This window comes from Mandrillus leucophaeus, unplaced genomic scaffold (genome assembly GCF_000951045.1).
Source record: "Mandrillus leucophaeus isolate KB7577 unplaced genomic scaffold, Mleu.le_1.0 Scaffold169, whole genome shotgun sequence".
In the NCBI taxonomy this organism is placed as follows: Eukaryota; Metazoa; Chordata; class Mammalia; order Primates; family Cercopithecidae; genus Mandrillus; species Mandrillus leucophaeus.
In genome coordinates, this window is record NW_012101687.1 from 299,400 (window position 1) to 327,086 (window position 27,687).

The 27,687-nt window shown below is 34.2% G+C and overlaps 1 protein-coding gene across 2 annotated transcripts in view; it reads left to right on the forward strand.

The window, feature by feature from the left end:
* Positions 1-26,494, forward strand: part of LEMD3 (LEM domain containing 3) — an 86,401-nt gene extending 59,907 nt beyond the window's left edge. For both annotated transcript variants that reach the window (XM_011976561.1, XM_011976562.1), the window contains exons 5-13: positions 16,613-16,692; positions 16,779-16,924; positions 18,077-18,178; positions 18,306-18,408; positions 19,071-19,249; positions 21,568-21,649; positions 23,830-23,935; positions 24,022-24,100; positions 24,323-26,494. In XM_011976561.1, coding sequence (XP_011831951.1) covers positions 16,613-16,692; positions 16,779-16,924; positions 18,077-18,178; positions 18,306-18,408; positions 19,071-19,249; positions 21,568-21,649; positions 23,830-23,935; positions 24,022-24,100; positions 24,323-24,486 — 1,041 coding nt within the window. In that variant the 3' untranslated portion in view covers positions 24,487-26,494. The remainder of the gene's footprint in view (positions 1-16,612; positions 16,693-16,778; positions 16,925-18,076; positions 18,179-18,305; positions 18,409-19,070; positions 19,250-21,567; positions 21,650-23,829; positions 23,936-24,021; positions 24,101-24,322) is intronic.
* Positions 26,495-27,687: the final 1,193 nt, after the last annotated feature.

Here is a 27,687-nt window from a genome sequence, read left to right on the forward strand (position 1 = left end):
GATCCACCCACCTCAGCCTCCCAAAGTGCTGGGATTATAAGTGTGAGCCACGGTGCCTGGCCAGGAAAATCTTTCAGTTTGTCACCATTGAGTATGATATTAGCTAAGGTTTTCCATGTATGACCTTTAATGTGTTGAGATAATTTCCTTCTATTCCTCTTTATTAAATGGTTTTATCATGAAAGGATATTGAATTTTATCAAATGCTTTTTCTGAATCTATTGAGATGATCATGTGATTTTAATCCTTTGTTCTATTAATATGGCATACTCAATTTTGATTTTTGTATATTGAACTATCTTTGTGTCTGAGGTATATGATCCTGGTGTGTGATCCTTTTCATGTGCTTTTGAATTCAGTTGCTAGGGTTTTTTGAGGGTTTTTGTATCTCAGGGATTTTAGTCTGTAATTTTCTTATAGTATCATTGTCTGGCTTTGGTGTCAGAGTAATGCTGGCCTCATAAAATGAGTTTGGAACTGTTTCCTCCTTTTCAATTTTTCGGAAGAATTTGAATAGGATTGGCATTAATTCTTCTTTAATAAAATAGATAATAAACTCAGAAATGAATTCTGATTTTTTTCTTAGTCTAGTTAAGGGTTTGTCAATTTTGATCTTTTCGAAAAACCAACTCTCAGTTTTGTTGATTCATTAAATTCTCTATTTATTTTTGCTCCAATCTTTATTACTGTTTCCTTCCTTCTGCTAACCTTAGGCTTAGTATGTTCTTTTTTTAGTTCTTTGAACTGTAAAGTTAGATTTCTCATTTGAGTTTTTTTTTTTTTTTTTAAACATAGTCTTACCACTGTAAACCTCTCTCTTGGTATTGCTTTTACTGCTTCTCATAAATTTTGTTAGGTTGTGTTTTTTATTTTTTTAATCTTAATTTATAATTTTTCTTTCGATTCCTGCTTTGACCCAATGCTTGTTCTAGGAGAATGTTGTTTAATTTACATATATTTGTGAATTTCTCAGTTTTTCTCTGCTCTTGATTTTTAGTTTCATTTCATTGTGGTGTGAAAAGATACTTGGTGGGATTTTGGTCGTCTTTAATATGTTAAAATTTTTGTGGCCTAATATATGATCTAATTTGGAGAATGTTCCATGTGCACTTGATAAGAATGTGTATTCTACTCCTGTTGGATGGAATTTTCTGTATATTTCTGTTAGATCCATTTGATCTATAATCATTGTTCAAGTCTTGTGCTCCCTTATTGATCTTCTATTCATTATTGAAGGAGGGGTATTGAAACATCCTATTGTGTTGCTGTAATTTCTCCCTTCACTTTTGTCATTGTTTGCTTCATATAATCAAGTACTCTAATGTGGGATACATATATATTTAGAATTGTTAAATCTTTCAGATGAATTGACCCCTTTGTCATTTATATAATGAATATCCTTCCTTGTCTCATGTGATGATTTTTTTTTTTTTTTGAGACAGAGTCTAGGCCTGTCACACAGGCTTGAGTGCAGTGGTGAGATCATAGCTTACTGCAATCTCAAACTCCTGGGCTCAAGTGATCCTCCTACCTCAGCTTCCCAAGTAGCAGGGGCTACAGACACATGCTACCACACCCAGCTAATTTTTAAACTTTTTGTAGAGACAGGATCTCACCATGTTGCCTTTAAGTCAATAATTTGTCTAATATAAGTATGACTACCCCTACTCTTTTTTAGTTATTATCTGCATAGAATATCTTTTTTCATCTTTTGGCTGCCAGCCTGTGTGTGTCCTTAAATCTAAGGTGTATACATGATAAAATTGGAGGTTTTTTTTTTAATTCATTCAGCCACTCAGTGTGTTTTGATTTGGGAGTTTAGTCCATTTACATTTAAAGTAATTACTAATAGGGAAGGACTTATATTGCCTTTTTTATTAAATATTTTCTCTCTGTATTATAGCTTTTTTGTCCCCTTTTTCATGTCTTACTCTTTTGTGTGTCTTTGTTTGTTTGTTTGTTTTTGTAGTGACAAGCTGTGATCTCTTTCTCATTTTCTTTTTTGTGTCTTTTGTAGGCATTTGTGGTTACTATTGGGGCTTATATAAATCATCTTATATTCACAGTGATATTTTAACCTGATAACACCTTAACTTTAGTCACATGGAAAGTCTCTACTTATATCTCTCTTCATTCTTTATATTATTGATGTCACAGATTACATCTTTGCATATTGTGTATCATCAACATATTTTTATAAAGTTTTTTACACGTTTGTCTTTTAAATTGTATATCACAATTAAGTGATTTACATACCACCATTACAGTGTTACATATTCTGATTTTGTCTATATATTTACCTTTATCAGCAAGCTTTATATTTTCATATGCTTTTGCATTGCTAGGTAGCATCTTTTCATTTAACTTGGCACTCAGTTTAGCATTTCTTATGAAGCAATTCTAGTGATGATTAACTCCCTTGGCTTTTATTCTGAAAAAGTCTTTATTTCTTCATTTTTGAAGGGTGGTTTTTCTGGATACGTAGTAGTCCCCTTTATCCATGATTTTGCTTTTCACAGTTTCAGTAACCCCCAGTCAACTATGGTCTGCAAATATTAAATGGAAAATTCCAGAAATAAACAATTCATAAGTCTCACATTGTATGCCATTTTTAATAGTATGATGTACTACTCCCCCGACCCCCTCGCCCACACACACAGTATTCTTGGTTGGCAGTTGTTTTCTTTCATTACTTTGAATATGTTATTTCACTCTCTTCTGCTTTGTAAAGTCTTTTGGGGACTCCCTTGTATGTGATGAGTAGCTTGCATCTTGGCTGCTTTCCTCTCCTTGGGTTTCAACAATCTGAACATAACATGTCTCAATATGGACTTATTTTGGTTTATCCTCATTAGGATTCATTGGCTTCCTTGAGTCTGAATGCCCGTTTTCTTTTCCAGGTTTGGGGAGTTTTGGGCCTCAAATACCTGGGTTTTTTTTTTTTTTTTTTGCCTGTTTCTTTCTTGTCTTTCTGAAAGTTCCATATTACTTATATTGCTTATATTGGTTGGCTTAATGGTGTCACATTAAGTTCTTTAGACTTTCTTTACTTGTCTTTATCCTTTCTTCATTTTGCTTATCTGACAGAATAATTCCAAATTACCTTCTTTGAGTTTGCTGATTCTTTCTTCTGTTTGATACAGTCTGCTCTTGAACCCCTCTAATGAATTCTTAAATTCAGTTATTCTTTAGCTCCAAAATTTCTGGGTTTTAAAAATACTTTCTGTCTCTTTGTTGATATTCTTACTTGGTTCATGCATTGTTTTCCTGATCTTGTTGAGTATCTTTATGATGGCTTTTTTTGAATTATTTGTCATGTAATCCTTAGACTTCTACTTCTTTAGGATATGTTTTGGAAGTGTATTTTGTTTCTTTGACCATGTTTTTGTGGTTCTTCATGTGCCTTGTTACTTTGTGTTGGGATTCATGCATTTAACAACAACAGAAAAAAAAAAAAAAAAACCCAGCCACCTTTGTAGACTTTGTGCAGGGAAAGTCTTTTACCAATATGTCTGTGTAGAGATTCTGGGTTTCTTACATATCTTTTCTGTGGTTGTGGTTGTGTCCTCTCTGGATTTTTGTGTGTGAATTTCCAATTAGAGAAGTTTTGCTGTTTTATTTTCTCATAGTTTATAATCTTTTGATCCCTGGTATCTGTAGATTATCCCTGGTGTCTGTAGATTATCTGGAGCTGCCATAAGCTATCCAACTCTTTTGTTTGTTTGTTTTGAGACAGAGTCTCGGTCTGTTGCCCAGGCTGGAGTGCAGTGGCATGATCTCAGCTCACTACAACCTCTGCCTCCCTAGTTCAAGCGATTCTCCTGCCTCAGCTTCCCAAGTAGCTGGAACTACAGGTGCCTGCCACCATGCCCGGCTAATTTTTTGTATTTTTAGTGGAGATGGGGTTTCACCATGTTAGCCAGGATGGTCTCGATCTCCTGAACTTGTGATCCACTCTCCCTGGCCTCCCAAAGTGCAGGGATTACAGGCGTGAGCCACTGTGCCCGGCCCAGCCCCTTTTTCTTCTTAGGGGCCCCCAGGTGTCAAGAGTATACTGAGTCCTGTCAGCATTTTGAATCAGGTGAGGCAGAAGACAGCCAGGCAACGCTCCCTACCCCTGTGAAGTCAGAACTTTGGATGCATGTCTAACTTTTTTCCTCCTCAGGGAGAAGCCAGGAGTTGGGGTTTTTCTCAACTTTCTTATGCCGAGCTGGGGGTAGGGACAACGGTGAGTGAGTGCTGTTGCCTTTGTTCTTAGTAGTCTTTAACTTGGTATCTTTCAACTATTAGATTCAGACACGACAGAAACCAGTTGCCTCCAAAAGTTAGACCATTAGATGTATATTCTAGTCTTCTGTTTTCCTTCTGAGGGGGAAGCCATAAGTTGGCAGTTTCCTCTCTATTGCACTGCCCTGTAGGGTGATGGGAGTGTCTGGGAAGTGAGTGACATGAATTTTCATAACAGCTTTGATACAGGTGGTTTTGTGCTTGCCTAGGTGCAGGAACCTTTTAACTAATTGCTGGATTTTTCTTAAATGGAATTGGTCCATGTATTTTTGTTGAATCAGTGTCTCATTGAGGGAAGGAGGGTCTGGGGCTTCCTATTCTGCCATCTTGCTGATGTCACTCCTCCACTTTTTAAAATTTAAAAATGTAGTATATGTTTTAAGGCTTTCAGCAAAGTTTTGGTAATAATCTCCTGTGATACGCTCGTCAACAAAGAGAAATATTGACTGAGTTTTTAACTTAATGCATGACTTATATGTAGGTACCAAAAAGATCCTAAGACAGTTTAATAATGAGATTATATCTGGAGTCAAATTCTGGCACTGCCAGTAGAAGCTATTGCATTTTGGTAAAGTCTCTTTAACTTTTCTGAACCCGTTTCTTTGTGAGTGTGGGACTGCTGTTAATACCTGTCAAAGTTGTTGGGAGGCTTGAGTATGTAAAATGCCTAGCTCAGTGCCTGATGATTATAGTAGCTTCCCAATAAACTCAGTTTCTGTGTTTTCTAATTAAATCAGTGCCACTCTAGCGAGTAATCTCTAATAACATGCCACAGAAATTTTGCTTAAGGTTGTTTATTGTCTTTATTTTCAATTTTGACCTAGATGAGAGCATTAATGACAGTAAAATTTATGGATAGTGTAATAGCTAATAGACTAGACAGTTAAAGAATCAGAATTCAAAAAGATCTTGACTAAGAAGGAGTTATGATTATAGGGCTCAGTGTTATAGGATGGACGAATGTCAGGGTGCAGGCAAGAAAAGGGATTGGATTGAGGAGGCTAAAGGAGACATAGAATAAAATATTCCGTGAAGAAAGGCATAGTGGGAATCCAAAGCAATCAAACTGTTCCTTATAAAATAATTGAATGGGTTTTTACTTCTAATAGTAGGACTGTCTTATCCCATTCAGTGTTTCTTTCCTATTTTCTTTTTGTTATGTAGTTAAACCTCTGAGATTTGATCTCTAAGAGGTAATACCACAGATCTGTGTTATGATTGGTCATAAATTCCTGGAGCAAGTTTCATTTGCTTTACAGAAGAATCCTGAGACTCTTAAGGCATATTAAATATAATTAATTCTTCCTTGGTATCTGGGGATTACTTCCAGGACCCCATGGACACAAAAATTTGTAGATGCTCAAGTCCTTTATATAAAATACTGTAGTATTTATGTATAACCTATGCATATCCTGCTATATACCTTAAATCTTCTCTAGATTACTGATAATACAATGTAAATGGTATGTAAATAGTTATTATTATACTGTATCATTTAGGGCAAGCTTGTTCAACTTGCAGCCCAGGACGGCTTTGAATGCGGCCTAACACAAATTTGTAAACTTTCTTAAAACATGAGAATTTTTGCGATTTTTTTTTTTTTTTGGCTCATCAGCTATTGTTAATGTATTTTATATGTGGCCCAAGACAATTCTTCCAATGGGGCCAAGGGAAGCCAAAAGATTGGACACCCCTGGTTTAGGGTATAATAAGGAAAAAAAAAAAAAGGACTGTACAAGTTTAATGTAGACATAATCATCTGTTTTTTTCCCAAATATTTTTGATTCATGATAGACTATATTGACTCTATTCAGTATTTCAATCCATGGATGTGGAACCCATGGATAAAAGGACTGACTGTATTGTGTTTGAAGGACTGAAGAAATGGAATAGGGACTGGGGACAAGATAGGACCTGACTAGTAATTAAGGTAGAACTGAGGAAGAGGAGGGATTGGTGTAGAATTATTAACCTCTTTTTCACTTCTCCCAACCATTTTCTTGTAGCTGTGGGTCAGTAATAGTACATGTTAAAAAGAAGGGGCACAGACGTGGGGTTGGGGTAAGTCAAAGTCTAAGCCAGGCAGCAGTAGAGTATAAGATTAGTTCTACTAGAGACTGGCAGCAAAGAAGTTACTGGAAGCACCCTTGCATGAGTTAAGTTGGAAACTGCTTATATCTACTTAAAAAAAAAAGTTATTAATGAACTGTAACTTTTTTTGTTTTCTTCCTCTTCTTCTTCTTCTTATTTTTTGAAATGGAGTCTCGCTCTGTCGCTCAGGCTGGATTGCAGTGGCGCGATCTCAGCTCACTGCAAGCTCCGCCTTCGGGGTTCACGCCATTTTCCTGCCTCAGCCTCCCGAGTAGCTGGGACTACAGGCGCCCGCCACCACACCTGGCTAATTTTTTTTGTATTTTTAGTGGAGACAGGGTTTCACCGTGTTAGCCAGGATGGTCTCGATCTCCTGACCTCGTGATCCACCCGCCTTGGCATCCCAAAGTGCTGGGATTACAGGTGTGAGCCACTGTACCCAGCCACTTTTATTATTTTTAATTAACATAATTGTACATATTTATGGGGTATAGTGTGATATTTTGATACATGTATACAATGTGTAATGATCCAGTGGGGTAATTAGCATAGCCATCACCTCAAATATTTATAATTTCTTTGTGTTGGGAACATTCAAAAATCGCTCTTTTAGCTATTTGAAAATATATAATAAATTGTTGTTAATTATAGTTGCCTTGCAGTGTTGTAGAACACTAGAATTTATTCCTCCTACCTGGTTATAATTTTGTTTAACCAACCTCTGGCTACACCCCCTCCTCCTGCCACTTTGCCACTTTCTAGCCTCTAGTAACCACTATTGTCTTCTCGCTCCCTGAGATCAACTTTTTAGCTTCCCCAAAGGTAAAATAAGCCAAGTTCTTAGTAGTCCTTAACTTGGACTTCTAACTCACTTGTCTTCCGCAAGTGAGAACATATGGTATTTGTCTTTCTGTGATTGGCTTATTTCACTTAACGTAATGTTCTTCAAGTGCATCTGTGTTGCTGTGAATCACATAATTTTGTTCTTTATTATGACTGAATAGTATTCCATTGTATATATACCACATTTTATTTATTCATCTGTTAATGAGCACTTAGGTTGATTCCATATTGTTGTTAATAATGTGGCAATAAATGAGAGTACAGATACCTCTTTCACTTACTGATTTCCTTTCCTTTGGATATATACCCAGTAGTGAGATTGCTGGATCATATGGTAGTTCTATTTTTAATTTTTTGTGGATCCACCATACTATTGTCTACAATGGCTGTACTTTACTTTTCCACCAACAGTGGATAAGAGTTCCCCTTTCTCTGCGTCCTCGCCAGCATTTGTTATTTTTTGTCTTTTTGATGCTAGCAATTCTAACTGGGGTGAGTGAATATCTCATTGTGGTTTTGATTTGCATTTCCTTGATGATTAGTATGTTGGGCATTTTTTCATATACCTGTTGGTTGTTTGTATGTCTTCTTTTAAGAGATGTCTGTTAAGCTCATTTGCCCATTGAGTTCCTTGTGTGTTCTGGATATCATTCCCTTGTCAGATGAATAGTTTGCAAATGTCTCCCATTCTACTAGTCATCTCTTCACTCTGTTGCTGCCTTTGCGGTGCAGAATCTTTTATTTTGCTATAACCCCATTTATTTTTGCATTTGTGTCTTCTCCATAAAAACCTTTGTCCAGACTAATGTCCTGAAGCATTCCTCCTGTATTATCTTTTAGTACTTTCATAATTTTAGGTCTTAAATTATTTAATCCATTTTGAGTTGGTTTTTGTGTATGGTGAGAAATAAGGAGGCTGGTTTCATTCTGCCTGTTTTCACAGCACTGCTTAGTGAAGAGACTCTCCTCTCCCCAGTGAATGGTCTTGGCACCTATGTCAAAAATCAGTTGGCTATAAATATGTAGATTTATTTCTGGGGTCTTTATTCTGTTCCGATGGTCTGTGTGTCTGCTTTTATGCCAGTACCATGCTGTTTTGCTTACTATAGCTTTGTAGTATAATTTGAGGTTTTATAGTGTGATGCATCCAGCTTTGTTCTTTTTGCTCAGGATTGCTTTGACTGTTCATAGTTCCATATGAACTTTAGAATTGTTTTCTTCTACTTATGTGAAGAATGTCAGTGGTATTGTGATAGGAATTGCATTGAATCTATAGATTATTTTTGGTAGTGTAGTTGTTTTCATAATCTTCTAATCGTGAACATGGGATGTCTTTTTTATTGGTGTTTTGTGGTTTTTCTTAGATATCTTTTACCTTCTTGATTAAATTTAATTGTAAGTATTTTATTCATTTATTTATTTTTGTAGCTATTGTGAGTAGAACTGCTCTCTTGATTTCTTTCTCTGCTAGTTTTTTGTTGGTATATGTCACTGATTTTGAGCATTGATTTTCTGCCTGCAAGTTTATTTAATTTGTTTATCAGTTCTAAGAGGTTTTTGGTGGAACTTTTAGGGTTTTCTACATTAACATCATGTCATCTGCACATAGGGACAATTTTTCTCCTTTCCAGTTTGGACGCCCTTTATTTCTTTTTCTTGCCTAATTGCTCTGGCTAGGACTTCCAATACTATGTTAAATAAGAGTGGTGAGAATGGGCACTGTTGTCTTATTCCATTTCCTATAGGGAAAGCTTTCAGCTTTTTCTCGTTCAGTATGCTGTTGGCTGTGGGTTTGCCATATATGGCCTTTATTGTGTCCTTCAGTACCTAGTTCGTTGAGAGTTATCATGAAGAGATGTTAAATTATATTAAATGCTTTTTCTCCAGTGAACTCTGTAGCCTTTAGAATATTTTTATGTCTTGAGTTATTTTATGTTTCATATTCGATTTTGTCTTATTTATTAGAATTTCTGTTGCATATTTTTATAAGATTGTGGATTAATTTAATTTCATTCTTAATTAAAGAATTATTTTATGTAAAATGTTAATACTCTTTTTATGTAGTTAGGCTTATGTATGTGTGTTTTTGTTACCTTTTCTTTTTGGAATCTCATTTTTCATGTTTTTCAAATGCTATAAAACCTGCTGTGGTTTGTCATCACCATAGACGCAGTTTGTACTGCCAAAAGCAAAACAGAGAGAGCTTTAAACAGGGTTTTTTCCCCCCAAAAATATAGTTTTAAGGTCTATATAAAAGTCTTAAAGTACTATTTTTAATAATGCTTATTTTTTCAACGTAAAATTAAGTAATACCGGGTAGTCACCATGGCTCACACCTATAATCTCAGCACTTTGGGAGGCCAAGGCAGGAGGATCATGTGAGCCCAAGTGTTGCACACTAGACTGGGGAACAGAGTGGGATCTTGTTTCTACAAAAAAAAAAAAAAAAAATTTAATAGCTAGGTGTGGTGGCACATGACTCTGTAGACCGTCTGTTGTCCCAGCTCCTGAGGAGGCTGAGGTGGGAGGATTACCTTGATTGTACCACTGCACTCCAGCCTGGTTGACAGAGTGAGATCCTGTCTCAAAAATAAAGAAATAAATAACACTCATTATTTAATTCATATGGAAAATGAAAGGAAAAAAAGCTTCAAATTCACTAAGGATAACAACTGGCAAAATTTTGGTCCATTTTCCTCTAATTATTATAAATTTTTTTTCCTAAAGCTAATATTACTTTATTATAAATATTTTATACTATAAATATTCATGTGTCTTTCCCTTGAAATTATTGTGTGTATTTCAAAAACCACTGAACGATTTTTGAAAATGTTTTCTATCATTGAATATTTCATTATATGATTTTATTTTATTGGTTTGTGGTTTTTCAATATTATGAAATCACTCTAATCTTTGCATATAGTAATTTTCTAATATTTCTTAGGAAATAATCCTAAAAAGGAAATTACTTGTTCAAACAGCATGAACTTTTAAAAGTGCTTTTGACATATGTTGCTGTATTACTTCCCAATTTGAAATAACTGCTTTAGCACAATCTAGCCTTTATTTTATTTTATTTTGTCCATATTCTGGCATAAATATGGAGGAAACTCTTTACAAAGGTGTAACAAACAAGGATTATAATATCTATGTGGAGGGGCTTCTGCTTATGGAAAAAGAGATCTATTACATATTTTCATATATTTGCACTGTAGTTTCACCAGCAACACATTTAATTTTTAGATTGAGGAATAAATAAAGCAAAGAATGTGTAGAGCCCCTACAGGTATAAGCTAATTTTTTCACAACTTCTAGTACATTTTAAGCACAATAAGTGTAGTAAATGTTTGATGGAGAAAATGAGTGAATAAGCCTCAGTAACATGTTTTTTGTTTTCTTGAATTTAATTATTTGTGTTTAATTCTTACTTTATCCAGTTTTCTTCTTCAAAGGAAATTTAATAAACTTAATAACTAATTTAAATAATTTAAACACTATTTTTCTAACTACTCCAGTGCTGCTCTTGAGCTTTTTAAAAAACTCATTTTTGATATTGAAAGCTTATTTTAATTTGTGAAAAGTTAAGAGGTCCCTCTGGTGGAACATTTAAGAAATACATAGTTTATATTTCCATGAAAATACATGGTTGGTTTTTAAGTTAAATGGTAGTAACTTTGTATAACTTTTTATGGAATGATGTAATGAATGGGGGTTACGTTTCTAGGTTGCTTTCAAAACCTGCTTAACCTTTAACACAATGAATATGTTTAAGATTTGTGAAGAAAATAGGAAAGTAGACAGCTGCAAATGTGTCAAATTATGGGGCTGGATAGACTTTTATGGCCTAGAATGCTAATTACTGTTAATAAAACCTGTGTGGAAAAATGAGTGTTCTGAGAAGTGGAGTGAGGGGGAAATTTTATGATAATAATTAAAGTTTATAAAGTACAATGTGGTACTTTCTATATGTTAATTCTAATTTCAGAATGATCCAACAAGATAGATGGTATTAGACCAATTTCATAAAGAAACTAAACCATAGAGGGGCTAGTAACTAGAGTATCCAGCTACTATGTGATGGAACTGGGAATAGAACTAGAGTACTTGCTCTTTTCTATATATTGTTCTGTCTCTTAGATGGATGGAGTGGATTCATAATCCTTAGCTCCAGCTATTGAGTGGGCAGTGAACTGATGCTATTAAGGGTTAGGATTGGAAAAGGTGGTCAAAGTAGATACATCTGAATAGGTGGCATATTTTCACTTGTCCCATTGAAGGTTGTACATATAGCTAATCTATAATGGAGCCAGCATCTGATCCTGGGTCCACTTGGTTCTAAAGACTATATTTTTTTCTGTTATTCTAGCAGGTGAAAGATCATACAATTCTTACTGAATCAGGAGTGATATCCTATTCAGCATTGTGGATTTTTGTGTGTTATATTTTAATTAAGTTTAAAAGGTGCCATCTGATGTATAGTGTATATCATCTCACAGTTCACTAGAATATTCACCAGCTGGAAAGCTGCATAGCTGTTACTATGTAAATTATCAGTTTCATAAACTATCCATAGTAGGTTTTTAGTCCTTGCTTGATTTCTGCCTATACCAGTGCCTTTTTCCCTTCTTACTAACTAAAGTTTTGTTGCCTTATTTAATGAAACAGTATTATTTTTGTACTTGGAAACTGTAGTCCAAGTTCAGAGCATCTGATGTGGGTTTACACATTTTTGACCCGTTATTTTGAAAATAACATTTGGGAGAGGTCATGGGGGTATGTATGAGTACACACATGTGTTAGATTTAAGATTTGGGAAAATATACTTCAAATTTAGAAAGATTTACATGAAGCAGTCAGTGGTATACTGACTGAGCTCTTGCCTATAAGTAAATAGTAATAAACAATAGTAATAAAAGTTGTGCCTTAAAAATTAAAAACTTAGTTTCCTTCTGATTTTTGTCATCAGTTATTGGAAAATGTTTGTTTTATGATGCTGGAATGCCTTACCTCAGAGGTTAGCAAGCCATGGCTTATGGGCCAGATCCAGCCTGCCTGTTTTTGTATGGCTTGTGAGCTGTGGTTTTACAACAGTTTTAAAACTTGGTTTTAAAAAAGAAAGAAATTTATATGGCTGCACAGCTTAAAGCGTTTACTCTCTGGCCCTTCACGGAAAAAAGAAAAAGTTGACCAACCCCTGCCGTACCCACAGCTTTCCAGGTGGCTACAAAAAGTGAATAATAAAACAGTTTAAACTGTTAAAATCAGGTATATGCTATGTATGCTACAGTATTAGCATCAACTATTTGGCACAAGCAAATAATTCAATTTTTGCTTTTATAAAAATTCCATTTTCTAATACTCTAGAATGCTATATATATATATTTGTGGAAATAATGGCATATTTTAGACCTCAACAGCCTATTAAATCCTTAATGAGGTTTTAAATAATCAAAAATCCTTAATGAGGTTTTAAATAATCAATTGTTTATTGAGAATGTGTACCCATAAAATGAACATTCCGTGGTTTCGTTGTATTCCAGATAGTGAGTGGATGTCAAGTGATATTAACAAGGGAAAGGAAAACAGAAAAAGGGAAAATAACAACAGATCGTCTTTTCTTACCCTTGTTATTTTGTAACTAAGAGGTTTAAGGCCTTCATTCCTCCTCGTACTTAACTTTTTAGATCTGTGGGTGTCCTTGTTAATTTTTAAGGGATATTTGATGAGAACAGTAATATTTATAATGTCAGCCTCCTAAAATTTTTATATTTAAAATTTGCAACTAATAACCTTGGGAGTTTGTTTTTATGTTATCTGAAACTTATGTTTATAGTCTAGTCTTCGAAGACTAGATTAAACTTGTCCAGTAGTATATGTAGTAGTGCAAAGCATGCCATGATACTAGGCAAATCATAGTAATACAAGCTGAACAGCATGTATATAAGTACAAGTAAATACAACATTTATTTCATTCATTTTTAATATATGCATGTATTTCAAGGGTACTATGTGACATCTGTGTCTTTGAAGAACCAAATGAACACAAAATCCTTTTTAAAAATGTATGGTAGTGACAACATTACAAAGAAAACTAAATGCAATAATGCTGTCTTCAGCTGCACTGATAACCTGTATTAATCTTGCTTTGTAGATTTTCATTTATACACAAAGTGATTTCTAGTAGTAATTGAAACTAATTGCCTGACATTATTTTGTGTAACTTTATTGCATATTTTAATACAATATTAAAGCGAATAAAAATCACTTGTATCCTCATTCTTATGCTACTCATATGAGTACATATATTTTTATAATTATAAATACAATTGGCGCTACGTATACATGGGTTTTGCACCCACGGATTTAACCAACCGTGGATCAAAAATCTTTTTGGGAATAAAAAGAAAAAAAATACAGTGGAAAAAATACAGATTTAAAAAATACAACTGTCTATATTCATTTACGTTACATTAGGTGTTATAAGTAATCTAGAAATGATTTAAAGTATAAGAATGATGTGCATAGGTTATATGCAAATACTATGCAATTTTATGTCAGGAACTTGAACATCTGTGGATTTTGGTATCCATGGGGCATCCTGGAACCAATCCTCCATGAATACTGAGGTATGACTATATATATAAATTAAAAGTAGTTTTATTTTTTTAAGCAGATAGCTATTTAGCTCTCATCATGATTATTTCTAAGTTCATAATATCCATTGAAATGATCTCATATATAAGCCTTTTTTCAATCATTAAATACATTGTCTGCAATTTTTTTGATATTTGTAAATGCTATAATAAACACCCAAGCTTAAAAAGACAGATGGCCTATAGTTATCTTCACTATCTTAAAAATCCCAATAGTAGTTTCATGTAACGGTGCCTAACAAGATTAGTTCTGCTTTATAAAACTTTGTATTACATTTGCAAATTTGATACATTAGAATAACTTGATCAGTTTTATATTAGGAAGTAAACTATACTGATCAAATGAAAACCTTACAATTTCCAATGCTGCTGAAGAATTTGTTGATAAAATACAATAGGGCACTTCTTAGAAGAATCTCTTTTTAAGAGAGATTTTAATGACTTTTTATTTCTGTGTTTAGAAATTCATTTTTTCCTCTATGAGCCAGGCACGGTGGCTCACGCCTGTAATTCCAGCACTTTGGGAGGCCGAGGCAGGCAGATCACTTGAGGCCAGCAGTTTGAGACCAGCCGGGCCGACAGGGCGAAACCCTGTCTCTGCTACTACTAAAAATACAGTGATTAGCTGGGTGTGGTGGCACATGCCTGTAATAGCCCAGTTACCTGGGAGACTGAGGCACAAGACTCTGCTTGAGCCCTGGAGACAGAGGTTGCAGTGAAGCAAGATCGCACCACTGCACTCCAGCCTGGTTGACAGAGTGAGACTCCGTCTCAGAAAAAAAATAAATAAATAAATTCATTTTTTGGTTAAAAAGGACATAAAGACATACTAATAATACAAACTCCATGAACATAGGGAATTTTCACTGTGGTGTTTATGCTGCACCTCTAGTTTCTAAAATAGTACTTGGCACATGGTAAAGGTGTTTATAGCAGTATTATATTTGATAAATTCTAAAAATTGGATATACTCTAAATGTTCATTAATAAGGGGTTGATTAAAAGTGTAGAATAATCATACAATGGTATACTATTTTGTTGAAAAAATAGGATTTTTTCTATGTATACTGACATTGACACAATATTTTGTTCCATTAAAAAAAGCAAATAGAACAATAGTATGTGTAGTATGATACCACATTTATTTTTACTATTTTAATTTAAAAATACTCTACCCACACAGAGCAGTTCTTTAACTTTTTGGTTCCCTGTAATTACTGAGGACTCTCTGGCTTTTGTTTGTGGGAGATACATTTTTATATGTTTTTGTTTATATTAGAAAGATATATTTACTTTCTAATGGTACATATGTATTACAAATACATGTTTATATTAAAAATTAAAACTGAAAAAAATTTATGTATTTAGAATAAGAAAAATGAATCTATTATATGTTAACATAATGTATTTTTATGAAAAGTGACTTTTCCAGAATGAAAACATTCAATGAGAACAGTGGCATTGTTATATATTTTATAAATCTCTTAAATTTGTAGCTTAATAAAAGGAGACTGGATTCTTATCTGCTTCTGTATTCACCCTGTCATGATGTTTTAGTTAAAGTACGTCATTAAAATCCAGCCTCACATTGATATGTAGTCAAAACATTGGGAAGTATTTTAGTTGCCTTTTCAGATAATTGTAGATAGATACTCTTCTTTGATATGATACCAAACCTCTATAAGTAGTAGTTTCTTAAATGTTAGTTGCAATGTGGAATGTCAAACTGTATCAGTGAACTTTTTGTACTCTCGTCTCATAAAATCCTTTTGTTTATTTTGTACTTTGAATGGATCTTTTACCTATGCATGATGTTATATGCGTGATTGGTTTTTATAAAAATCAGAATTTTTCAAATGCATTGGTCACATTTCATTATTCCATATCAAAAAACTGCATTTGTGAATGTTACACAAATCTCATTGGAAAGGTCTTCAAGTATTGTGAAGTTGTCCAGATCACAAAGATGAATGCTAGTTTTTCAAAATTCTACTTTTTACTTGAATGCTCAAATCTTATAATTGGTAACCCAGTCAGTTTTTCTTTAGTTGATAGGCTTACTGCTTTTGTGTGTTGAGAATATGTGTGTGAAACACCCATATCTGGAAGAGTTTGCCATTTCTTTGTTCATTTGTAAATAGTATTGCATTTTAAAAAGTGGTGAATTCACTCTTATGATGGCACTGATAAACTAATGATAATAAAGAACTTCCAAGCCTTGCGCAGTGGCTCATGCTTGTAGTCCCAGCACTTTGGGAGTCCAAGGCTGGTGGATCACTTGAGGTCAGGAGTTTAAGTCCAACCTGGCCAACATGGTGAAACTTCGTCTCTCCAAAAGTACGAAAAGAGAAAAAAAAAAAATTAGCCCGGCCTGGTAGCTGACGCTTGTAATCCCAACTACTTGAGAGGCTGAGGCAGGAGAATCGCTTGCACCCAGGAGGCAGAGGCTGCAGTGAGCCGAGATTGTTCCACTGCACTCCAGCCTGAGTGAGAGAGACTCAGTTCCCAAATATGTAAAATTAAAAACAAAAAAAGCAAAATATTCACACTGATTATATTGGAGTAGTGGGAAAATGCTAACTTTTTTTTTCTTTTTTCTCATTCTTTTTAAATTTTCAGTAATGACTATTTTATGTTATGTAGTTAAAATAAAATGTTATATAGAGTGTGTAAGGGATACCTTACAGAGAGTCGAATGTAGATTAAGAATAGTTATTTTTCTCTATTTTTGTTGTTAGGATTTAGGTCCTGAATATGAAGGTATATTTAACACTTCATTGCAGTGGATCTTAGAAAATGGAAAAGATGTTGGAATAAGGTAAAGGATCTGATTTCCACTTTGACCATTTTGTACTGGGAGAAGTGATTTTGACTTTAAATTCTACCTTACTTATTTTTACATAGGTGTGTTGGTTTTGGCCCTGAGGAAGAATTGACAAATATAACTGATGTGCAGTTTTTACAGTCCACAAGACCACTGATGTCTTTTTGGTGTCGTTTTCGACGTGCTTTTGTTACTGTAACTCACAGATTATTGTTGTTATGCTTAGGTAAGTTGTAAAGGTAAGAAAGGAGATAAATTGCAGTCTGAATTTTTGTGTGTATTTCACTAAATGCCAGAGTTGAGAATTCATTTTTGTGATTGTTGCCACATAAGTCACAGCTAGATGTCTTCTCTAAATATAATAAAAATAATGTCAGGATCATTCTAAGGGCTTAGAAAACAGTAATATAAGGAGAGGTAGGAATAAAACTTTGTCATAAGACTGTCACAAAAAAAACAAGTGTGGTCAGTGTATACATAGAAATCTACTTTAGAAAGTAGAATTGAAAAATATAAAAATTGAGCTTATTTTTAAATAATAGTGTTATAAATTAAGTTTATTAAAATTATGTTTAGTTTTTAAAATGTCATTTACCTAAATTAAAATTTTTATCATTTTAAAATTGATAATAGGGATTTAGGTGATAGGTTTTTTTTTTTTATTATTTCTTTCTTTCTTCTTTAAAAATAATTCATTTTGGCCAGCTTTAGTGGCTCACACCTGTAATCGCAGCACTTTGAGAGACTGAGGCAGGAGGATTACTTGCACTCAGGAATTTAAGACCAGCCTGGGTAACATAGCGAGACCCTACCTCTACAAAAAATTTTAAAAATTAGACAGGCATAGTGGCATGTGCCTGTAGTCCCAGCTACTTGGGAAGCTGAGGTAGGAGGATTTCTTGAGCCCAGGAGTTGGAGGCTGCAGTTAGCCATGATTGTACCACTGCCCTCCAGCCTGGATGACAGAGCAAGACCCTATCTCAAAAACAACAACAACAAAAGAAAAATTCATTTTCTTTTTTAAGATGATTTTTATAAGATTTAGTATGTTTAGTCTTACGAGATTCACTTTTCTAGTCATTTTATGCTGCAAAGGAAAAAAGTTTGTGAAACATAGTTATATTTAATTTTTTTTAAACAGTAGTTAGAATTTAAATGTTCACTTGTCAAGGTAATGGAAGAAATGCTTTTTTCTAGAAAGAAGTGAAACTTTGGAAAATGTTCAGCATTAAATTTTTTTATGTAGTTTTAATCGTATAGCTAATTCAGCCATCTGTCTTGAAGATTCATTCCATTGTGGCAGTTAAAATAATCACTGTAATATTATTGAGTGATATTGACCACAATTTTTAAAACACAAAGTATATTAATATTACAGGTGTAGTGATGGTTTGTGTCGTTCTGCGTTACATGAAATATCGATGGACAAAAGAAGAGGAAGAAACAAGGCAGATGTATGATATGGTGGTGAAGATTATAGGTATGGTATTTCTAAGAATCTCAACTATTTCTAAGAATCTCAACTATTTCTGCAAGAGTCATTGTGTGATTAAACTACAACATTATGTCAAGTGATTGATTCCTTTGTAAATTTTATTTATTTTTAGATGTTTTACGAAGTCATAATGAAGCCTGCCAGGAAAACAAAGATTTACAGCCTTACATGCCTATTCCACATGTACGCGATTCCTTAATACAGCCTCATGACAGGTGTGTTCAAAGCATTATGAGTTCAAGTAAATCAGAAAATATGGGTGCTTTCTGCAGTATTAAAAATCATATTGAGAGCTGTGACCCTTCTCAACTAGACTGACTTACTGCACAGGTTTTGTTTTGTTTGTACTTTATACTCTCTTTCTAAATTCTCTTCTATTATTCTCCTGATTTTGAGTGACACCTGGATTTCTAAGTCATTCTCATTCCTAGGCATTCTTGATTCTCTGTTGTTAGTCTCCATCTTATTTCCTTTAATTTCATATTGATAAAGAAATAGATGATAGCCAGTGGCTGGTGTTTTACTAATGTTTATTAAGTACTAACTTTATTATTAATGAAGCTTTTAAAGTAGAAACTAAATACAACTTTTTGAAAATAATAGATAATTCCATATCCTGAAGCAGCATCTTGACCCTAGCAGCACATAATCGCCAGTGGAGCTTTGGGGGAAAAAAAATACAGATGTTTGTGCTCTAGCTCTGGAAATTGAAACTCAGTAAATCTGAGATGAGGTATAGGCATCTAAATCTTCTTTGAACAAACTCCATGAGTAGTGGTAAGAACAGCTAGAGTTAACATTACCTCAGATACTAATATTTCAGAAAGATGACATAAGCCAAGATGATAGTAAATTTGCCATTTTGTCCACTTGATAGGAAAAAAATGAAGAAAGTCTGGGATAGAGCTGTTGACTTCCTTGCTGCTAATGAGTCTAGAGTTCGCACGGAAACACGAAGAATAGGTGGTGCAGATTTTCTGGTTTGGCGGTGGATCCAGCCTTCTGCATCCTGTGACAAAATATTAGTTATACCTTCTAAAGTATGGCAAGGTCAAGGTATGTATTTGTAAACATCAAAAAAGTAATATTCTTCCACTTTTTCAAAATGACAAAAATGTGTTAAGTGAAACAGTACAATTCAAAGATGTATGAAGGCAAAGCTGTCTTTCTGGTTCCATTTCATAGAAGGAATCAGTGTTAGCTTCTTAAGTATCCTTCCACACTTTTGTCCTTGCTAATGCAAACATAAATGGTTTATCTTTAATAAAGATGAATATTCCTTGAATCTTGCCTATTTCACTTAAAGCAACTTAGTATTATATATATTAACTGCATTCTTTTCATCTAATTTCTTTGTGTAAATAACACATAATTTATGTTATATATACAGTATAATATATATAACTTGTATGTATATAAGTGAAGTTATAACTTTTTAACTGCTCTTTTTTTTTCCCAATTTTTGCCTGCCTCCTCTTACTAAGACCTTTCTATTTATATATCCGTCCTGCCAAGTAACTTTTGTGGGTATCTTTCTATATTTTTCTTAATGCCTACATAGTTTCAAAAACATGTATAAATAAGGAAGGGATAAGTTTGTAGGGGGTTTTGAAGATTGGCTGCCATATGTACCCAAACCTTTGCTACATAGAAAAGCAGAAAACAGTGCATCAGAAGATTATGACTTTTTCCTATAAAAGTATGTCAATATTTGCTAAACACAGTATTTGTGGAAAAGGTAAGTAAGTTGTTTTGGACATGCAATACAAAGTCCAGTCATTCCTTTTTTATTCTCCAATTAAATTTCGCTTTGAAAAAGCTTGAAAAAGAGGCTTCTTTAAACATGGCATAAAAGTGATGCTCTGTCAGGGTAAATAGCTAAAGCATCCAGGGCTTAATACCTGGGTGATGGGTTTGAGTTGATAGGTGCAGCAAACCACTATGTCACACGTTTACCTGTGTAACAAATCTACATGTCCTGTACATACATCCCAGAACTTAAATTAAAAAATGATGCTTTGATGTTGCCAACGATTATACTATTTCCTCTAAATGATGCATGCATTTCAGTTTCCCTATAAATTGAAAATAGAGAATTCCTTATTTTACTTGACCTCTTAACAGTGTTTGACAGTTCAGCCCTCCTTGAAACTTTCTTCATTGGGATTTGGGGATGCCACTTTCTTCTTCTTTTTTTTTTTTTTCCTCCTACCTCAGACTTTTCTGCAGTCCTTTTCTAGATTATCCTCTTTTTCTTTACCTCTAGGTGTTAGAGTTTCTCAAGGCCATCTTTTTTTCCCCACTGTGCCATCTCTTCCTAGATGATCATCTTGCTGTGACTTAATTTACCATATTGGGATAACTCCCCAATTTTTTATTTTGAATGAAGTCTGGTTTTCAGATTTTTGTACCAAACTATGTATTTCTCTACTAGGAGGTGGGCACCACAGATTCAACATGTACACCAGCCTGATCTCTCCAGTGTTCCTAGTCTAGTTAATGATACCTTTTCTGAGTTGATTCTGCATAAACTTAGGGGTAATTCTTAATCTCTCCTTTATCCCTCTTTGTCCAATCTTTCAACAGGTCATGTCATGTCTACTTCATAATATGCCCTGATTCTATCCACTTGTCACCTGCACTGTTGGCCTGTCTTACCCACATCATTATCCTCTCCTTCTTAGACAACTATAATATAATAATAACCTTCTAACTGGTCACCTTGCATTCACTTCTGCTTTTACCTGAGTCTCCACATAACAATGTATTTTAAAATTTGTAGTTTTAAAAGACAGATCTCATGCTCTTCTCCTTAAAAACACTTGAGTGGCTTTCTATTACTCTTGCACGATAATGCCCAAATACTTTTTTGTAGCCTACATCATCTTAAATAATCTGACATCTTCTGTAGATTTATCTTTCTATTCTTACTACTCCAGCCACATTTGCTCCTTCTTGCCCCAGGAGCTGTGTACAAGCAGTCACCTCTGCTTGAAATTTTCCTTTACACACTTCTTTTCACCCTGCTAATTTTTACTCTTCAGTTCCCACATAAATGTCACTTTTTCAGGGAACTTTTATTTTCTCATATGAGGTTAAGTTACTTTTAAAAAGCTGTCTATACTTTCCTTTCTTAGGACTTAATAATCACAGTGGTACTTTCTTGCATGATACTTTTTATCATCTGTCTCTCCCATTAAACTGTAAACTCTTTGATAGCAATGACTATCTGTCTTATTCACCTTAACATCTAACCAGGGGTCTGGCTCCTAGTAAAAGCATGCAGTGAATATTTTTCGAATGAACTGAATAAGTGAATACCTTTCAACAAATTGGAACAATGACAAATAGTAAATCTAACTTGTTTTTTGTAGCATTTCATTTAGATAGAAGAAATTCACCGCCAAATAGTTTGACACCGTGTCTAAAGATTCGGAATATGTTTGATCCCGTTATGTAAGTATTATGATCAGGGGTACATGTAACTCTTATTCTGAATATTTGGCTGGAAAATGCATGATATTCTCATAATGGTGTGTCTGTAATTGATAATGTTTTTCTTCTGAATCTCTACTACAGAAATGTTATGTTTTTCTCTTTCATTAAATTCCAAGCAAAGATTTGGCCAAAGGACACTAATGTATAAAGATTTGTAACACTTTTATAAATCTTTGTATTCCCTATGAATCCTCATAACAGATAAATAGATAAATGCTTGAGGCAAATTAATGACTCATGTCATTATACATGACTGTCAATATTTTTGCCTCAGTAGAAAATATAGATGAAAAAATCACTGCTTCTTAAAAATTTCAAATCTCAAATTGTAAAACGTTTCCTGTAAAGATGTATACACCTGCTTCTCTACAAAGTCCTGTCTCCACTTGTCAATGTAATATTTGAAGAACAACTCAGACTTTATAATTCAAACAACATGCTTCCAGAGAATAGCACAGTCAAAAGTGACTACCTTAGAATTCATAGTATTTCATATATAAGCTGTAATAATTCTTACAGTTAGCTTCCTGAGGGTACTGCTTATCTATGCAGTGATATTACAGATCAAATTCTGTTAAAAGTCTCGACAGTGGAGTGATATTACAGATCAAATTCTTTTTGTTTTAAAAGTCCCGGCAGTGGTAATTACAGTATGTATAAAATACCCCCAGAGTCTCATCACTCATTGATGAAATTCCAAATAAGTGACAGCAAAATTGGAAATGTGAGGAAGCAGTATGCACACTTGTTTGCATGCGCACGTACACACACACACACAGAGACACTGCCTCTAATTTTGCAGAGATAGAAACAATTAGCAGTATGATGATACCTCTGTTGGAAATCTCACCTTGTATCTTAGGAACTCGCAAGTCCACTATTTTATTACCTAAGGTGAAAATTTGTGATTTAAAGTGAAGTCACTTTCCTCTCTCTCCCACCATCTTTGTCTCACAAGCAAGACAAATGTCCGTTACTACAGCAGAAAAACCTTAGAAGTGTCGTTATAGTGAGGTGACTGTACAAAATGTTAGTCCTGTATCATTATTTTGGAAAAGAGAAGCTCAAATATAGTATTTACTAAGATTTTTCTTTAGGAATTTGAACATATCATTACAATTAAAGAAAATAACATTCGGCCGGGCACAGTGGCTCCCACCTATAATCCCAGTGCTTTGGGAGGCCGAGGTGGGTGGATCACTTGAGCTCAGGAGTTCGAGACCAGCCTAGGCAACATGGCAAAACCCTGTCTCTACAAAAAATACAAAAGAAATTAGCCAGGATTGGTGGTATGCGCCTATAGTCCCAGCTATTTGGGAGGCTGAGGTGGGAGGATGGCTTGAGCCTGGGAGGCAGATGTTGCAGTTAGCCGAGATCACGCCACTGCACTCCAGCCTGGGTGACAAAGCAAGACTCTGTCTCAAAATAAATAAATAACATTTAACTTTTACAACTTTAATAAGTTCACAACTCATTTAAAGTACTTATTAACACTAGAAAGAAAACAGAAATAATTGTAAGTACACAGGATTTTTAAACGTAGGAATGACCCAATCCATTTTTTCTGCAGCGGTGGGCTAGTCTTTTATTGCCTCAGCTCTCTGCACTCCTTTTTTTTTTTTTTTTTGAGACAGAATCTCACTCTGTCGCCCAGGCTGGAGTGCAGTGGCATGATCTAGGCTCACTGCAAGCTCCACCTCCTGGGTTCACGCCATTCTCCTGCCTCAGCCTCCCGAGTAGCTGGGACTACAGGTGCCCACCACCACGCCTGGCTAATTTTATTTTTTTTGTATTTTTAGTAGAGACGGAATTTCACCATGTTAGCCAGGATGGTCTCAATCTGAACTCGTGATCTGCCTGCCTCGGCCTCCCAAAGTGCTGGGGTTGCATGAACCACCATACCCGGCCAGTTCTCTGCACTCTTTTACTGGAAAGTGAGAGGAGGGCTGAGACTTCTGAATTATTATTTTGAAATCCACCTCCTGTTAGTCAACAAACATTTACTTAATACCAATTAAAATCATATGTGGTTTTAAAACTATCCCAATTCTAGTAGTATATATATGTTGTAAGAGACAATGAAGAATTTTTACCGAGTAGGAATATGGTTGTTGATTTTTGTTTTCATTAACTTTTAGGGAAATAGGGGATCAGTGGCATTTGGCAATTCAAGAAGCAATTTTAGAAAAATGCAGTGATAATGATGGCATTGTTCACATTGCAGTAGACAAAAATTCACGTGAGGTAAAGTAACTTTTAGTATTGAATTTCATGTTTTGGATTTGTTGCTATTAAACTAAGACTATTTTCTTTCTTTTTTAATATCCCAGGGTTGTGTATATGTTAAATGTCTGTCTCCAGAATATGCTGGAAAGGCTTTTAAAGCATTGCATGGCTCTTGGTTTGATGGTAAGAAATTTGAGTATTATAAACATTTTGAAAAGATAGTTATAGTTTAATTTTAAACTATACCAGATTTCAAGTAAAAGAATTTAGGTTAGCATTTTTTTGAGTAATAATTTTAGATGACTTTAGTTATGTTTTGTGCTCATATGTCTTTTACCACAGTTAATTTTCTGCAACTATTAAACAGTTTTACTGATCTAAAATATTATTTTTATCTTACAACAGGGAAATTGGTTACAGTAAAATATTTACGGCTAGATAGATACCACCATCGCTTTCCCCAGGCTCTCACTTCCAACACTCCATTGAAGCCATCAAATAAACATATGAACTCTATGTCTCATCTTCGTCTTCGGACTGGCCTAACCAATTCTCAAGGAAGTTCCTGAAAAGATTTCCTTCCATTTCTAAGACTGTTACTTACAATAGGAAAATTCCTGTTTGGCTTTTTGTCTTCCTTTTTAAGTGCTTTTTGTATGTAATATTTTTATTGATGAATACATCTCTGAACGTTCCAGAAGTCTTAAGGTTCCAAAGGGATTTAGCAGTGAGGCAGCAATGCTGAGTAGGTAGGATAATTATTTCATTCAGTTTTTGGAGCTCAGTTAAGCCAATGCATTTAAAGTTTTGCATGAGGAACATTGACTTTATTAAGCATTTTCAGATGTGGTGGTTGTATTTTTGCACCAAGAAGTGTTTGGATAACCACACAAAAGCATGATGAAAAGGCTTCTTGTAGTCCCATACTTTCTTGTGAACTAATGTTGTGAATTTTTGTATGCAGTCACCTGCATAGTTCCTACAGGCTAATGTGGTAAAACTGTTGATTTCCCAATTTAACCTTAGGTTTCTGTTGCTTATAAGTGATTCATTTGCTACAGCTGGAATATGGGAAAATTAATTTGGGCTCAGTGGTTACAAATATGTGTAAGTGGATGTATATGTACTTAAACTGGCTTTGTATATATGTATAAATGCTGGTGGTGGTGAAAGTAGTCTTGTTTTGTGAAGATGTCTGCATTAAAGCAGTAAAATAAGCTTTCTATTTTATTCATAATCTAATGTGTATGTATATATGTATGTGTGTATGTGTGTGTATATATATAGATGTATATATATACACACACACAGATATACACATATGGCTGTACTTTTGCATAGATCAAACAGCCAAACACCTGGAAGTATTAGATACAAGTTTAAAATATCTTTTATAGGTTTTATATAAAAATGTCTGAGTATGATTTTGTGTGAAAGTTCTGATACCAGTTGTAATAGATTTAAATTTATGTGAGCAATAAAGAAGAAATTGGCAGATATTGGAAAAATATTTTGTGAAAAGCTGTATTTATTATAGATACCAGGGCTGTGACATAGTACCATTGGGATTAAGTCATTTTCCCAATCTATTTATAATTTAATGATATGTTAGTGCCTCTGTTGTATGTCAAGTTTAAAGCAGGGCACATTGTTGCAGCAGAATGTGTATTTGACAAATTATACTTGCAATTTTGGGTCATGAAAGTTTGCAGTATAGTAAATGCACGATTGACCGTTGCTTTGTGCCTCAGTATTTAGTTTGTTTCAGTAAACTTACTTTATTACTGTTTATGATTTCAGATAAAAATAGTTGCTGAGTAAATTTTACTTGTAATCTACAATTGGCTTCTTAAAAATAACCTGTTGATATATAATTGTCAGTCCAAATGAATATGTGAAGCAGCTGGAATTGTACCAATTTTGGTTTTATTTAAAGCTCAGTTTCCTTTTCGTTTTATTGTATGCGTTGGGTTTGCAGCATGAACTTGCACAGATAATGCACGTTTTCTGGTTAAGTAAACATGATGCACACTATTCTGTAACAGAAAGCCCTATTGTGCCTTACCTATGTGCTTTTGTGGGCACCTTGTTTATGAAGAATAAAAAATGATTTGTTATCTGAAGAGAATAAATTTTAAATTCTCAGTTTATGTCTCAGATGCTAACGTGTGAAAATATAAATATATATAATATATAAAGTAACCAATCTTCCTGTATTTTATGTGCATCTTAGTGATTTATCTGAGCTTAGTGACCCCCATCTTGTAACCTGTTGCAAGAGTGAATGTAAAAAATAGTTGTGGCATTTTAAAAGGTCGCCTTTGATGCAGATGCATCTTTTTCTTGCTTCTAAAACATATTTCATGTAAACATTGTACATTTATTATTGTAATATATACTATTATGCAACTTATTTTACCTGAAACTGTTAAGCCGACCAAGATCCCTCCCTGCAAGACAGATGGGAATGTGTATAATAACTAGGTATTTGAGAAGTTCTGAAGTTTGATGTAATCTGTTACTTGTCCTGTTAAAAAAAAGGAAAAAATTCTAATTAAAAATTTATTAGTTTTTTTTTTTTATGTGTCTTGGCTTTTTAAAAACTTTTTAAGTGCCCTGTGTCTGTATTTATTTTTTACCCTTGAAAATAGGTGTCTTTAGTTTAAATCAGTTTGACAGTCTATGAATATTTGTGCTTATAAAGATGAATGAAGACCATAAAGTTAATTTTAACTACCCATCCCCTTAGCATTTTATTTTTTCTCATGAAAATGTCTGTCATCCAACTTTCAAGTATTTGAACCAAAATGGGGCAAGAATGTCAATCAGCTGCATCACAAAGCATTAGTTCTGCTAGATACTTTTTCAAGCAAGACTTTCTTTAAAAGGAAGCATTTCTTTTTCTTTTAACATTCTGGCTTGAATTCTATTGCATTATAAACTATTAACAAACAGTTCATAGGCTAGTTAGTTACTTTAGCATTGGTTTAGACTTTTTGATATGTTAATCAAGCAAAAAGAAGACTAGATTAGTCAGTCATGTGGTACACTTATTGATTACTAACAAATGCCAAGTACTATTACGCGTTAGGGATACAAAGATGAAAAACACATGACCCAGTCCTCAAGATGGTCACAGTCTAGAGGAAGAACACAGAGCAGATAAAAGATAATGTGGACAATACAGTGAGAGCGAAACAGGCAGAGGAATTCTGCGAGTAAAGAAAGGCACCTTATGCATCTTAATATAGAGAGAAGACTTCAGGGCAGGTGAGGCAACAACTGAGCCCTATTTTAATTCAGTTGAACACTCTTAATTAGTATAGATACAATTAATTATAGTTAGTATACAATTAGTATAGATACAATGATAAAATTTCCCTTCTATTACTGTGGTGAGCTCATGAAAAGGAATGTGATCTGTGTAATTATAAAATCAATACTCATTGGTATGTAGATTCATGAATATCTTGTGAATATTGAAGGCTGATGTTGGATTTTGTTATATTTTCCTTGTATTCACAGTTTGGTAAGTTATGATTTCCAAGTGGACTGTGTTTTGATGTGTCGTGTGCCCAGAACATTTCCTTTAATAAGATTTATCTTGCAGTTCTTCCTCCCTGCTCCTCTTGACATCACATTATTGTAAGTCCCCTCCATGGCATTTTTGCCTTTTTTTTTTCCCTAGAGTTACCTTGGCAAGTCACTTTTTCCAGCTGACTCATACAGGGTGCTAAATCAAGCAGAATTTTGGCAATCACTCTTTTGGG